The sequence below is a fragment of the Suillus paluster genome, assembly GCF_016628075.1.
Source record: "Suillus paluster strain FC165 chromosome Unknown EDB91scaffold_107, whole genome shotgun sequence".
NCBI classification, from domain to species: Eukaryota; Fungi; Basidiomycota; class Agaricomycetes; order Boletales; family Suillaceae; genus Suillus; species Suillus paluster.
The window spans coordinates 85038-98924 of NW_024537667.1; the positions used below are offsets into that span (position 1 = coordinate 85038).

Consider the following 13887-nt stretch of genomic DNA (forward strand, 5'->3'; position numbering starts at 1 on the left):
TGGATTGATCGAGGCCAGCCATCTGGTGAAAGCCCTAGGAAGACACCTTGATTTTCAGGCTGTCGTACAATGAGTTTTTATCTCCACTCTTCAACTTCACCACTCCGTCGATGGAGTGTTGATTATTTAATGATATCGCTCTCGTAAAAACCCTGCTGATAGAGTCTAGACGGAAATAAAAACCTGCTTGCATAAGAAAAAAAAGAACGATCCCGTCACCTGCTCTCTCATTTGCAGACCTCTCGTCCTTTCAGCTACAATGAACACAACAGCAGACTGCGAGGCCTGCCATGCCATGCAGCCAAGTGAGTTGACTTCTTGCGGCCGTTGAATAATCCTTGGATGCAGTTGAGAAGGTCCGCCCGGATGCCTTCTAAGCATTTCGATCGGCTGGCGTGCAGGGGAGTCATGCTCAGCATCCTTGACAGGGACATGAGATCTCTCCCAAGTTCCTTTCAAGTCAAATGATCGACGATCACGAATGAGGGCAGAGAGCGAGAAGAGAATGGGATAGAAATACTGATGCAATGTTTCCGGGACTACTTGGCAAAAACTGATGATGAATTGCGACCTGAACTGTGTGAAGGAATGGAGCAACTCGAGCAAGTACATACTATTACTAGTTGGGTTCAATGGTGCTGTGATAAATAATATGAGCGACGGTTATCTTGAGAGCGAGAGACGACGTACGAATACATTAACCGACGATCGAAATATCAAAGGCTAAGGTGTGACGTTTTGAGACCAAGTCAGTTAGACTTGAGCTGGTGGACGAGTGGGCTCTCGTCAAACTAGTTGTTCTAGCTGCAGCCTGGAGGATAACAAGCCTGACTGCGGGGAGTACTGTCATCAATATTGGCCAGAAGAAATCGTTGGCGAAGCAAAGGCGAACTAAAAATCGAGAGATATACGAATCGTGTTGCACATTAAAAGAGTAGACGCCCGCAAGCGCCAACACCAACTTGGCACTTGCTTGGCGCGACAGCTTGTAATCGTAAGTTGCAATTGTTCAGTTTTGCGCTTTCGAACACGACTGGCCCACGAGCTACCTTCATCCGCTGTGTAATTGTTAACTGTAGACTGCACCTTGAAAACAGTGATTCGATGACTGAAGCTGAAACGAGTAACACATTCTATGTCCCGACAACAAATCTCCCGAGCATCACACCTCCCGATTCCTACGATCATTTTCAGTCCGAACGTGTCCCTCTTATCATAGACAATGGCTCCTCAAACCTGCGTTTTGGATTCAGTACCTCCGCCTCCCCCCACTCCTCTCCTAATGTCATCGCCAAGTACAAGGAACGCAAGTTCAATCAGTCGCTGTTACTTTTTGGCGACGCAATCGATGCAGAGAGTGGTGCAAAGAGCCAGGCAAAGACACCTTGGGAAGGGGATGTGTTGTTGAATTTTGATGCAATGGTGCGTTTCTTGTATTACTGGTACGCGTGGTGGCGCTGAGGATGGGTGAGGTAGGAAAACGCATTGGACTACGCGTTTGTGAGGCTGGGAATCGATGCAGAGGGCATAGACCACCCCGTACTCATGACAGAGAGACTCTGCTCACCACTGCATTCAAGAGCATGTACGTCCATAAGCCCATGCGATCTTATCTGCCTCACTGAACGAAGTCCATAGTGACCTCTGAGCTCATGTTTGAGCAATATTCAGTTCCTTCACTCACTTACTGTATCGATTCCGTGATGTCATTTTATCAAAATAGCAAACCCACATCCGCCAGCCCGTTCGCTGCTGACGGCCTTGTGATCTCATTCAACACGGCCTCCACATCTGTTATCCCCATTCTCAACGGGAAGGGCGTGCTCAGTCACGCCAAACGGTCAGTATTCCTTGAGCTACGGGATCGCGCGTTGATCGTACTTTGTAGAATACCATGGGGCACACAGCAATCCACGGAGTATCTCCTGAAGCTCATCCAACTCAAATACTCCAGCTTCCCGACTCGTGTGACTTCTGCACAAGCAAGTGTATGTTCATCCGTTTGTCTAAACGATCCTCCTAGTTATTAACCTCGTGTAGTGGATGCTGCATAATTTCTGCTCCTTCGCCACCGACTACCCTGCTGTCCTCCGTTCCCTCAAAATGCCTGCAAACATGCGCGCTGCAGAGCGCATCATTCAGTTCCCTTTTGCAATACCTGTTGTTGAAGAAAAGACCGAAGAGGAACTGACGAGGATATCGGAAAAACGAAAAGAACAGGGAAAGAAGCTTCAGGAGATGGCTGCGAAGAGCCGGATGGAGAAGGTTCGTCTCCCTTCCTGCGACAAAAAATAAGGGTTTCAATTAAGTTTTTGGGTTTTTAGTTGGCGAAGAAGGAGAATGATTTACAGTACCTTACAAATTTGAAGGAAGGCAAGAGCGAGAATAAGCGCGAGTGGACGGTGCGACAAGAATAACATCTGACTGGGCATGCTGCTCATTTTCCCCTACAGAACACACTTCAAACCGAGGGCTTTGATGATGATGCTGCCCTCGATGAAACCATCAAGAAGCTCGAGCTTGACGTGAAGCGCGCTCGCAAGAAGGATCCTGATGGGCAAGACGATGTCATTGTAAGCATGGAGTATCGTCATTGATATTTCTTCTCTTTAACTCGTGATTTTAGGAAGAACCTTCATTTCCTCTCATTGATGTTCCTGATGCCGACGTAAGTCTCGCAATGATTGAAGGCGACGCGACATTGGGTTTACCATTCCACAGCTCGACGAAGAAGGGATAAAAGAAAAGAAGAAGCAGAAACTTATGAAGGCTGGTTTTGACGCAAGAGCGCGTGCGAGACGAGAGAAGGAGAAAGAACGAGAGGAGAAAGAAGCTGAGGAGAAACGAGAGGAGGATGAACGGGAGAATAACTTTGATGAGTGGGCAACTAGACTGCGCCGTGAACAAGAGGTGTGTTGCTTGCTGCCTGTCTGCTTTGATGCTCTTGCTGAGCATTTGGAATGATAGACCATCATGAACAAGATGAAGGAGCGAGGACGTCGGAAAGCTGCCTTGTCAGATCGGAAGAGCGCAGCTGCACAAGCTAGAATGAAGAATATCGCTTCTCTAGCTGCCGACGAACGCGTTTCCAAGAAGAAACGGAAAGCGGGTGCAGGCAAGTGTTTGCAATTCCTCTGATGGTCTTTATTAATATAGCGTTAAGAGGACATGTTTGGAGCGGATGACGAGGACTGGCAGATTTATCGTAAACTGGTATGTCGTACTTTGTTCCTAGGCGCGATATTATCTGACATTGCTTCCTGCAACAGAACACTGCGGCTGTATCCTCAGATGAGGAGGAAGAATTCAACCAACTCCGGATGATCGAGAGCAAGCTCCTCATGCATGACCCGACATTCACGACGCAGCACACGCACGCGTCGATAACATCCCAGCGGTCTGCGCTTATATCTGCGCTGAGACCACAGTATGAGGAGGGCGACATTGAAGGTTGTATTAACTTCTATCTATTCGACAAACAGCTACTTACAGGAACCAATGACAGGAAACGCGCGAATACATCTGAACACAGAACGATGGCGCGTGTGCGAAACATACTTCTCGCCGGGAATGGCGGGTGTTGATTCTGCTGGCCTCGGTGAAGTTCTTCAAAGTATCCTGTCAAGATTCTCAGAATCCGAGAAAGCCAGGCTTGTGAGGGTTCGTTTCTTGTCTTTCCGTCCTTCCGACTCCTACTCATGCAAACTGTAGAACGTATTCGTTACAGGAGGTCCATCGCAGTTCCCTGGGCTCCCAGAAAGACTTTATGGAACGCTTCGTCCGATTCTGCCACCCGATATGCACTTGGGGGATATTGTACGGGCGGCGGACCCATCGCTCGATGCTTGGAAGGGTATGGCATCTTTTGCGAACACGGATGAGTTCCATCACGTGGGTGTAACAGCGGAGGAGTATCAGGAATGGGGCGGGGAGAGGATTAAGAGGTGGTGGGGAGGGAACTGGAATTCAACGGTTTGATAGAGCTGCAAAGAGGCAGGTGTTTGCTGGTGTTTGTATAGCTTAGTCAGCGATCATCAGAGGTTTGGTCTGCACCGCTCTATCGTTGTCATTGTACTTTGCGTTCGGTAACCTGTACTATGGACGTGGTCTTGCAGGTAACTCGTTTATATAAACCTAATTCAAATTCAAGGGTGGCTTGTAATTGTGCAATTGTGTCAAAGTCGACTTTGAATTTGAATTTCAGGCTCCTTCGTTGGCCAAAAATCGGGGTGATTCCATACATACCCAGGCCAGCAATCACCTATTCAGCGACAGGGTACCGGGCTTACTACAGAGTACGTGGTCACGATTATGAGAACTAACCACAACTACAACATTCAAGCTGACGGACTTGATGCTCAAATATCTCTCTCGCCCTCCAGCCCAAGGTCTCTTAAGCGTCATTGTGAATCCACACAGAAATATCGTTATCATTCATAGCCAGCTCAGGAGACACCTGTGGCGCGGCATATCAACAGGATCTCATCGGACGCGTCGAATACCAATCACCGGAACTTATGAGGGCTTACGAAAAGTGGTATATCACCAATATTGACGTCGTCATCCAAACAATCGAAGCGTCCATCAGGGCAAGCGATGGTTCGAGCGAGTTTCAGCAAAATATACGGATGAAAACCATCTATATCCACAACTGGTGAGCATATAGAGGGTGCAGCGGCAGAGGTGACAGGATATAAAGAATCGCAGTTTCGACAGGTGGTCGCACTGGGCGAATGCGTCCCCGATGCTGAAAACATTTCTTGGCAATAAACTTTATTCACGCCGAAGTACTCACTAGAGTCAGAGGCTGCAAGGTCGCCGCCTCTGACTCCCGAAATTGATTCAGGGAGTAATAGGGTCAAATAGAGGCAGATTTGTGGGTTCATTGAAGTCAAACCAAGGTCTTAATGCGACCTCGACCACGACAGTCAGACCAATCGTGTCGCAGGGAGCCAAGTATGCAAGGCTAATCTTGACCGCACGACCGTTCCAGCTGTATGTTCTGTGTATCCTTATTTACGACCCCAACTTCTGCCTCGGTTGGTACGACCACCGAGGGGTCGTCACAACGATGCAGATCTTGACATCCTCGTCAAAGTAGTCCTTCAGCTCACCATACAGGCAGAGCTAAGTCATACAACTCCACGATCCCCAGAGCTTAAATGGGTCCGGGGAGATCATATGTAGTTCAGATTTACAATCCTCGATGAACATGCCTGGCTGCAGACACAAGGAGTGAAAGACTGGCTACAGACTTCAACCGAGCGAGAGTTACCGCAGCTCTGAGTGCGAAATACGTGGAACAAGGAAGAGTGGTTGCAGGCCTCTTTCATAGCGTTTCCTGGATCGATTAGTCTCATTTGTGATGTCCGCATCAGTTCATTTGCCAGACGTACACACATTGCCAGTCTCCAGGTCTGTACAGACCCCGAAGTCACCCAATCCTAGGAAGGCTTGTCTGGCTCCTCCTCTGTCCTCCGCTCACAGCTATGCCAACTCGACAAACCTAAACATATGGCAAGTTTAACTATTCCTCTCCTTCAGTGAGTCTGGCAAGGCTGCATTCAACCTCCAATGATGAATGATATCAACTCATTCGTAGGCGCCTTCGATAGTGCCGCAGGAAATGTCACCAGATGCAACTTTATTAAAGTCACAACAGCGCCAGCCTCTAGCAGTCCTCACAGTGTGCTCTCAGTCCTTGTGCACGCTCTGGCGCTCATCTGCGCCCATTCGGTGATAGAAAGTCATGGAGTCATGCTGTACGCTCCCGAGGGATCCCTTGTTGTACTTGGACGCCCACTGGCAGGAGATACTTAATGATAACCAGATCGCTTCTGTAGCAAAACCTATGACGAGCGCAATTTACATGCTACACTGCATTTACCAATTTACCAATACACCAAAGCAGCAGAGGAAGCTTCGACCATCACTTGTGCATCGTATATTTGTTCCTCCACAATACCGCCTTCTGCGACGCCAGAAGCAAAAGATTGCCCTGCCCAAGTTGTCACGTTGGATGACATGACATCAGCTCCTGGGGCTGTTAGCCGTTTGACCATTACATCCTGGATCTTCTTCGGCAAATACGCAGATATATCGATTGTGATGTTGGGGCGAGGATATGAATCTGTCTGGTTGTACATCTCAAGGTTTAGGAGTGCGAGCTTAGATGGGTAACCATCGCTGTTGGCCGACTTTTCATCCCAGAAACCGTACACCGAGATCTGACCAGCAGAGGGATCACCGCCTGCGGTTGTAATCGATGATCCATTGGCCTGTCGTCCTGGGAAGATGTTTGAAAGGCGCAGTGATCTCGAATGACCAATGGCCTCGGTCACAAAAAGGTAAGCCGAATATGCCGGGAACACTTGGATAGGACCGTTCTGATTGTCAACGGGATACCTATGCACAAAGTCAGTTCAACCATGTCGTGAAGTCGCATATTCTGAGATAACATACCAGAGGTTGTAGAGTGAGAAGCCGCCGTGATTGAGCTGCGTAGAGCTCTGCAATGCAAGGGGGCCACCTTGATGCACATACACCCTGGAGATAAGATTAAGCTGCAGGTTCATCGAAGCACCCTGGTCACGTACCGTGAAACGTTGATCGAAGCCGCGTAGAGGGTCGTGTCTAGCTGCAAGAATGCTCGGATATCACGATATGTATTCCATTGATCAACGTACCAGCCACATGGCTTGACCAAACGTGTTGCTAACATTGTTCCGTCCAGAGCAAGAGACAGAATTGAATTCTCCTTCGTTCTGAGTGAACATACATTCAATGTTCGACCTTAAACTTGACTCACCGATAACAAAGGCATCGGGTCCGAGTTGGGCGCGAACGTTGTGAATACGTGGCTGCCAAAGATCCAAATATCTGCTGGAGTTAATGTGGCGTGGTTAAAGCAGCAGGTATAACTTACTCGGCCAAGCGTGTGTGATTCACCTAAATCCTGATTGTATTTAATAGTTGCAATGATGGTCAACAGCTTACCAGGTTGCTCAACGTAGCTACAGCAGCCCTTGTGGGGTCACAAACCTGTAAAGAAAGCTATTTTAGGCTGCACGTGTATCAATCGGGAGGTTCCCTCACGCTGTACTGGTATGTGTGCTCGCTGCAGGTCTTGACAGTGTGTCCGTCATTAGCCCCGGCAGCCAGAGCACTGACGCAGTCAAACTGCGCATTCGCTTGTGGCGTGTTATACGGCCACAAAGGGTCTATAACGGTCGCCCCGACTTGGAACTCGGGATAGTTGATTCCTAGCGCCTTCGAGATATTGACAGTCCACGGCTAATTACAGAACGTGTAAGACCCCACCATCAATGTACGAAAATAGTACAAGATTACCTCCCAGATAGCGGTATAATTCTGAGCGTCAAGATCGAGGTAATATTGATCTGGTTCATTTCCTACTGAAGACGAGGAGGAAAGGTCGGACCGGGGGGCGTCAGTGAAAAAATCTGGATACTTACTTTCGAAGCGAGAGATTTGGCGTGAGCCAAGGCCCTTCCATGCCGCCTCAGCCATATCAAGAGCTCCGGTATAAGTCAAGCTCTCTAGATCCTACATAGACCAGCTAAGTAGATGCCGACGCCCAAACATTTGATTAAGTAAAAAAAAAAACACCCACGAGCGTCATGACGATCTTCGTCCCTGCAGGCAAAAGCTTCACAGAGTTCCAAAATTGGGGTCCAAGAGTAGTGTTTATGAGTGCACCCGTGTCGTCAACGAAATTGTACAGAGCAGCCTCCTGATTAGGGTCCCAGAATGTCGAGTCAGCGGTGATGCCACCAATGCGAACTTCGGCTGGAACGCCAGTCCTCTCCTTTAGGTTCTCAAAAAGATTCTGAGAGAGTTTGTTCGGATATGATCGATTTCCCATATATTCTTCAAAGAAGGCAGTTTCAATACTGAAGCTTGCCAGTGCGGGGTTTAACGGTGGAGTCGCATCTGTTGGGAGTGAAGCTGGGCCAAACAACGTCAATATAGACGGAGCGTTATCACCACGGGCCACAAATGCATGTTTTGCAGATGCCAACGCAACGCAAGGGAGAACTGTAGACAGTAGCCACATCACGCAGAAAGAAACAGGTGGGTTCAAAAAATCTCATTTTTACCACATTTTGTGGGATTTTTATATGGGCGGGAAGAAAGCAAGCACCGGTCCGCGATGAATTCAGAATTGTCCACATGTTCAAAGAAATGACCGAACGTTAATGTGATGTGTGAAGTCGCATCACCGTCCATCAGCACGTGATGGAGTTGTTGAAGGTCTTTGGTGTTGTTTGGCTATGCCTTCCGATGCTAACACTAACAAACAACTAAATGAACGGTCCTAACCGGCGTAAATACGACGATGAGTCTCAATGCTCCGACCAATGGGCCACAAGTGTTGTTGGCAGAATCCTGCCATCCTGCCAATGTCAATTGCCGGCAGCAGGTCGCAGGCCATTGGCAGAAGTCACTGAATCGCAGTTCTACCGATGAAAAAAAAACAAGTCTAAACCTCTCACCTAAACCTCGTCAGATCTCGTCAATGAAGCTTGTTTAGTCAAATTCTGAGCTTGTGGCCTTTCAAGTTGGCCAAACTTCGGGGTGTTCCGTCCATCAGCCAGCAATCGACTTTCCAGCGGTGCCGGGCTTCCCACAGAGTACGTGGTCACGATTGAGAACTAACCACAACCACAACATCGAAGTTGACGAACTTGATACCCGAATGTGTCTCTGGTCCTCCAGCGCAAGAGGGTGCAAGATCGAATTATAATGCCATCGTCATTCATGGCCAGCTCCCGCGTGGTATATCAGCAGGATCTCCTCAGTCACGTCGAATACCAATCACCGAAACTTATCAAGGCTTACGAAAAGTGGTCCATCACCAGTATCGACGCCGTCATCCAAACGATCGAAGCGTCCATCAGGGCAAGCGATGATTTGAGTGAGTTTCAGAAAAATGTACAGGACAGAGTTGATGAAAAATGTCTATACCCACAACTGGTGAGCATGCATTTGGACAAGCTGGACATCGCTCATGTTATAGAATTTCACAGCGAAACATATTTCATACGATCGAGGGTGCAGCGGCTGAGGTGACACGATCGCAGTTTCGACAGGTGGTCGTACTGGGCGAACGCGTACCCGATGCCGAAAATATCACCTTTTGCTGACATTGCCTGACAATAATCCCGTCTTCGTCCTCGCGGAAGTGCCTCCAACGTTGGAGACCCTGACTCCCGAGATTGATGTAGGGAATGATGGGGTTAAATGGAGGCAGATTTGTGGGTTTATTGAAGTCAAACCCACATCCAGTAGAGGTCCCAATACGACTTCGACCACTACAGTCAGACCCATTGTCGCAGGGAGCGAATCATGGAAGGCTAATCTTGGCCGCACGACCGTTCCAGCTTTATGTTGTGCATATCTTCATTTACGGCCATAACTTCTGCCTCGGTTGGTAGACGACTACCATATCGACACCAATCTTGACATCCTCGTCAAGGTAGTCCTCCAGCTCACCACACATGACTTATTATCAGCTCGGACACGACGAGACGGCAACCTTGTTTAAAGGACATACATACTACCAGGGGAACTATCCCTCCTTCGTGGTCAGCATGGGTGCAGGTGACGATACGCATCAGTGGAAGACTGTGGGCGCCCTCATATGGTCTTCAGTTCTTCTCTTTCGTCACATCTACCGCTGATACAGAAGGGCTGAAACCAACCGCCACCTGTCGACCAACAAGATCTTTTCCGCGCGCTATCACGAGTAGATATGGAACGAAAGTTGGGGATGCTGCATGGCGGGCTGTCCGAGAAGTGCAGCGGGCAAAGGAAGGTGGCGGATTTTCAGGCGAGCGGCGGCTGACAGGGCTGCCGTCCGGAGTTGGTGCGACACCACGCAAGATACCAGGGACGCTTCAGCGGAAGGAGCGATGACGATAGTATTTTACTTTCACCTGCGGCATCTACGCATGCTAGTGTTGTATTATTTCTTGTGTCTGCAGGATGCGGACTGTGATTCTGAGCAAGATGCATCAGATGGCATTACCTGTCCAACGCATATCTTATTCTAAGTATTGTGGTTTTTGCCCATTCTCTCCTCAGTTTGTGTTTCGGTCGTCCGGTCCTTCGTACTTACTAGTGCTACTCATGGTTGACTCGTGGTACCACTTGTACCAGCGGCTGAAGCGTTGACTCGGACTGGCCATGGAGCCAAATGGCAAAACTGAAGTGCTACAACTGTTGACTAGGCAATCTTAGTCTCCCTGCTAGCTCCTGTCGAGACAACGACGTCTATACTAGGCTGGCAACTCTCTGGTCATAAGTAACATCACCGTCAAATCACCATAGACTCTGTCAGCACCGAACCCCGATGTTAGACCGGTAGCTGATGCTGCAGCCGTCAACCGCATTTGAGCAAATTTATCTGGCGCCAAGGACGAATCCAAGCGGTTTACTCTGCCCGCACTCCAACCACTTCGCATTTGTACTGTGCTCATTTCTAGGACTGCCCCCAGCATCACACCTCATTGCCTCATTGCACCGCACCGCCAGCCCTCGGGCCCTCCCCACTGTTTCGCAGAATTCTCTGCAACGTCGACGTTTTCATCTTTCACTGCGCCGCTAGCTTCGCTTTCTAATATGTCCCGTTGTAGCACACCGAACCGGCCAAGCCAGCCGCTCGCTCGAGGCGTCTGACACGCAGGAAATAGATGGTGTGTTTATTTTGCCTTACTTATGCTGTGGCTCACTGGTCTGTTTACAAGTTATTGCATACGATCACAGGTGACATAAGAAAGACAACCAACCGTAGGAAGGTGGAATCTTCACTGAAAGAGCCGATGGATACTCAGCACGAGTGGAAGCAGTGCGCATATAGTCACCTTCTGCGCATACAAGCGAGTTCATTATGTCACTTTTTGACGGTCGCCGATGACAACTGGAGCGTTAGGCAGAGTCCGCGGTACAGGACAAAAACCAAAATTCTGGAAAATGACTATGATCAAAGTCAAATAAGTAAATGGGTGTGATCAGATTAACTCAAGATTAACTAGTCTTCGAAACGAATGAGATATGCGCGAGCACACGTAAACGTGTTTGCACTCTCTACAGAGATATAGCAGTTGATGAGAAAGACTCGCCGAGCGGTTATCTTGACTGGCAAGACAAAAAAGGCGACACTGGTGGGGATTGGTAAGATAGATACGCAGGTGAAAAACTACAAAGCAACAGAACTCATGAGCTATTGTAACTTGTAGCGGAAGGGAACACTTGGAGTGGCGAGCGAGATAGTGATGGTGGGAAGAGAAATAGAGGAGAGCCTGAGCCTGAGTTGAACGTTAAGGAGGTGGGGAAAACCTTGACCTCAACTTTACATGGCCCCAACAATTTGAACTTGACAGCGTACAGAGAGGCGATACGAGATGTTAGGGAGTATTCCGATAAAAAAAACCACGTTCGGAAGTTGGCGACACAACTCTGCAGTGATATTTGTGCGCCCAACAAGCTATATCGGGTCGAGTTGAGCAATTCGTTGTGATAAGTTGATGCGTGAGTTGTAACTGAAAAATCCAGGCGTCAGAGATGACGTGAAAAAGCTATGAAAGGAAACGTTGGTTTGTTCAATGTTCCCGACATCAGATTCGAGCTGCTGGCATTGACCTTCCTTCGCAAGGTGAAATTTTGTTCCACGCAATAGATCTTGCTTCACAAGATAACTATGAAGTTACGGTCGGACCGTCTGCATGAACTAAGTTCTCAAAATCTGAGGTGGCAATCTGCTGGCATTGCAGATATCATCTGTTCGAAAGGGTGGACAGGTTCTTCCTACATTGCCAGGAAGAACAATATTCAGCACATAAAAGCAAGCTGTCTTCCTACTGTCCCCTTCAGATTTATCATCCTCACAAACAATGCGTTTCTCCCGTGTCCTTGCCGTTGCTGCTACTTTGGCAGCATCAATATCTGCAGCGTCAATACCTGCCAGTGATCCTGGCAGTGAAGCATGTCCTTTGACTTGCCAAGTATTACCCTGCTGCCCTGGATATTCATGCTTGCCGTTTGGCATATTTGTGGTGAGTACGAGTAGTCCACGTCCCGGATTTAACCACATGACTCACCGGCGTGGTAGTTCTTCTGGGTATGTTACTAAACAAGTTGAGGTCCAGGTTTAGGATGGACGAGGTTTAGAAATGTTGAGGTTTAGGGAGGACGAGGTTTAAGAGTCTTCACGAAGGTTATATTTATTTTACGTCCATCCCGGCTGAGTCGTCACCCCCACAAGCTTGTCGTCACCACCTGGATGTCTCACTCAATTCTTACTTCTACATACAATTTACGATTGGAATCGATGTCTCTACATGCACATTTGATTACGAGGTTGAACGAAAGAATTTCGTCAAGGAATGATGGAGTTAAGTAGTTCAACGAAGTCACGTAGGATCCGATGTGAACACAATACCCCAACCCTAACCCTAATTTCCTGCTAGACACTGCGCGCCGAGGTTACGCCGACTTAATACTTACTCTGGACTACTATAGCGCTAGATAATGGCCACTAACAATATTAACACGACCGCAGGACCATCCACAGCAGCAGCAACCGTACACAACGTCCACCCCTTACCGATCCCAAGGGATGGCGTCCCTCTCATGCACCCAGGTTCGCTTTAGTTCCTTGGTCGTGCTTGAAACAGCTTTGGAGTTAGTGATGCTCATCCAGCTTCCTGCAGCTCGCACGCCCCCTGTACTACCATGGCCGGATATCGGACACCTTGCCAAGTGGTCAGTTTCTTCATACAAATTTGGGTTTGGTGCAGAGTGTCTTAGAGACGGGGATCCTGATACGTTCTGGCAGTGAGCATGATCTCTTTTTTGATGTGCACGGCATGACTCAGGTGATGTCCAGTTCCGATGGCCCACAGCCTCACTTTATCACGGTGGAGTTCCCTCGCAAGGTGGCAATTCAGGTAAAGGGACGATTTTGTGCGCGACTTCAGCACTAACCGAACGCAACTCAGAAAATTAGTATCTTCCTCAGTTGGCCACAGGATGACTCATACACCCCATCGACTCTCGCTATCCGTGCAGGAACTGGTCCAAGTGACCTTCAAGATGTGCGGGTCGCTACACTAGAAAAACCAGACGGCTGGATAACATTTGACGTTTCCTCAGAACCTGACGAAGACGGAACCTCATTGTGAATTATTTTGCAACGTTGCTTACCTCTCGTTAACCCCCTTGTAGCAAACCTGTACACGCGTACGTGCTACAAGTTATCGTGGTACAAAACCACATGAGTGGAAAAGATACCCATATACGAGGGCTGCGTGTCCTTGGTCCTCAGGAGTATACGCCTCGATCCTATCTGCTGGGTGTTGTGCTGACGCGAGATACAGAGAAGATGCTACTGATGGCGATCCTTTCCCTTGGAAGTCATCGGAATTCAAGATGTACGAAAGATTGCGATGAACAGCACGCATCCAGACCACCGTGCTCAGTGCTAAGGTCCGTGCTTTTGTTGCTCTTCTGTGAGAACATTGACTAATTCTAGATACGGAAACTATGTGATCGATAACTGATGTGTGTCCAATACCACGATATACAGTAGGTTACGATTATAAGTAATGGTATACCTGTGCACGAGATTTCGATAACCAGAAGAAAGAATGGACTGAAACGCGCAAGAACGACACCCACCACATCAAATAAAAGATATGACACTGGAAAATGATCTTACGCGGGTAGATTCCAAGCAACAAGAGTTCGAAGGCGTGACTCGGAAGAGTGACGGTGAATGTCTGGGGCCAGAGTCTGGCGAACTCTGGGGTAACGATGTATTGATGTACTAGTGAACATACAAATAGAAAGAGCTCCATTCCTGCC

General features: G+C 48.4%; 5 protein-coding genes across 5 annotated transcripts; 3 read left to right on the plus strand and 2 right to left on the minus strand.

Moving 5' to 3' along the window:
• Positions 1 to 950: 950 nt before the first annotated feature.
• Positions 951 to 4022, plus strand: EDB91DRAFT_62207 (uncharacterized protein). The gene is made up of 14 exons (XM_041327922.1): positions 951 to 1422; positions 1477 to 1585; positions 1639 to 1840; positions 1889 to 1988; positions 2041 to 2265; positions 2325 to 2402; positions 2454 to 2573; positions 2627 to 2668; positions 2722 to 2910; positions 2968 to 3115; positions 3164 to 3213; positions 3270 to 3450; positions 3506 to 3660; positions 3712 to 4022. Exons 1-14 carry the CDS (start codon positions 1105 to 1107, stop codon positions 3976 to 3978), a joined length of 2184 nt encoding a protein of 727 aa, XP_041171284.1. The 5' UTR covers positions 951 to 1104; the 3' UTR covers positions 3979 to 4022.
• A 213-nt stretch (positions 4023 to 4235) lies between these two features.
• Positions 4236 to 5203, minus strand: EDB91DRAFT_1166518 (uncharacterized protein). Its single transcript, XM_041319999.1, has 2 exons — positions 4700 to 5203; positions 4236 to 4654 (listed from the first exon to the last, which is right to left on the minus strand). The coding sequence occupies exons 1-2, from the start codon at positions 4884 to 4886 to the stop codon at positions 4506 to 4508; spliced, it is 336 nt and encodes a 111-aa protein (XP_041171285.1). The 5' UTR covers positions 4887 to 5203; the 3' UTR covers positions 4236 to 4505.
• Positions 5204 to 5629: 426 nt separating this feature from the next.
• On the minus strand, positions 5630 to 8203 carry EDB91DRAFT_1263984 (glycoside hydrolase family 79 protein). The gene is made up of 11 exons (XM_041324469.1): positions 7634 to 8203; positions 7476 to 7566; positions 7351 to 7415; positions 7096 to 7293; positions 6997 to 7041; positions 6926 to 6948; positions 6809 to 6879; positions 6687 to 6757; positions 6597 to 6637; positions 6463 to 6546; positions 5630 to 6405 (listed from the first exon to the last, which is right to left on the minus strand). The coding sequence occupies exons 1-11, from the start codon at positions 8075 to 8077 to the stop codon at positions 5892 to 5894; spliced, it is 1647 nt and encodes a 548-aa protein (XP_041171286.1). The 5' UTR covers positions 8078 to 8203; the 3' UTR covers positions 5630 to 5891.
• Positions 8204 to 11775: 3572 nt separating this feature from the next.
• Positions 11776 to 12408, plus strand: EDB91DRAFT_1166527 (uncharacterized protein). The gene is made up of 2 exons (XM_041320000.1): positions 11776 to 12055; positions 12123 to 12408. Exons 1-2 carry the CDS (start codon positions 11916 to 11918, stop codon positions 12190 to 12192), a joined length of 210 nt encoding a protein of 69 aa, XP_041171287.1. The 5' UTR covers positions 11776 to 11915; the 3' UTR covers positions 12193 to 12408.
• Positions 12409 to 12440: 32 nt separating this feature from the next.
• EDB91DRAFT_1166532 (anaphase-promoting complex, subunit 10-domain-containing protein) lies at positions 12441 to 13887 on the plus strand. Its single transcript, XM_041320001.1, has 7 exons — positions 12441 to 12664; positions 12735 to 12858; positions 12911 to 12971; positions 13023 to 13201; positions 13249 to 13350; positions 13401 to 13509; positions 13610 to 13887. Exons 1-6 carry the CDS (start codon positions 12553 to 12555, stop codon positions 13471 to 13473), a joined length of 651 nt encoding a protein of 216 aa, XP_041171288.1. The 5' UTR covers positions 12441 to 12552; the 3' UTR covers positions 13474 to 13509; positions 13610 to 13887.

Excerpts from the sequence above, each read along its gene's own strand:
- EDB91DRAFT_62207 (XM_041327922.1), top strand. The coding sequence starts at position 1,105 with ATGACTGAAGCTGAAACGAGTAACACATTCTATGTCCCGACAACAAAT. Across the intron at positions 1,423-1,476 it reads TGTTGAATTTTGATGCAATG|GAAAACGCATTGGACTACGC; the intron begins GTGCGTTTCTTG and ends TGGGTGAGGTAG. Across the intron at positions 2,911-2,967 it reads GACTGCGCCGTGAACAAGAG|ACCATCATGAACAAGATGAA; the intron begins GTGTGTTGCTTG and ends TTGGAATGATAG.
- EDB91DRAFT_1166518 (XM_041319999.1), bottom strand. The coding sequence starts at position 4,886 with ATGAACCCACAAATCTGCCTCTATTTGACCCTATTACTCCCTGAATCA. Across the intron at positions 4,655-4,699 it reads CACCTGTCGAAACTGCGATT|CAGTTGTGGATATAGATGGT; the intron begins CTTTATATCCTG and ends CTATATGCTCAC.
- EDB91DRAFT_1263984 (XM_041324469.1), bottom strand. The coding sequence starts at position 8,077 with ATGTGGCTACTGTCTACAGTTCTCCCTTGCGTTGCGTTGGCATCTGCA. Across the intron at positions 7,567-7,633 it reads CGAAGATCGTCATGACGCTC|GATCTAGAGAGCTTGACTTA; the intron begins GTGGGTGTTTTT and ends TGGTCTATGTAG. Across the intron at positions 7,416-7,475 it reads CCAAATCTCTCGCTTCGAAA|TAGGAAATGAACCAGATCAA; the intron begins GTAAGTATCCAG and ends CCTCGTCTTCAG.
- EDB91DRAFT_1166527 (XM_041320000.1), top strand. The coding sequence starts at position 11,916 with ATGCGTTTCTCCCGTGTCCTTGCCGTTGCTGCTACTTTGGCAGCATCA. Across the intron at positions 12,056-12,122 it reads TGCTGCCCTGGATATTCATG|CGGCGTGGTAGTTCTTCTGG; the intron begins CTTGCCGTTTGG and ends CACATGACTCAC.
- EDB91DRAFT_1166532 (XM_041320001.1), top strand. The coding sequence starts at position 12,553 with ATGGCCACTAACAATATTAACACGACCGCAGGACCATCCACAGCAGCA. Across the intron at positions 12,665-12,734 it reads CGTCCCTCTCATGCACCCAG|CTCGCACGCCCCCTGTACTA; the intron begins GTTCGCTTTAGT and ends AGCTTCCTGCAG. Across the intron at positions 13,351-13,400 it reads CGTGTCCTTGGTCCTCAGGA|AGAAGATGCTACTGATGGCG; the intron begins GTATACGCCTCG and ends CGCGAGATACAG.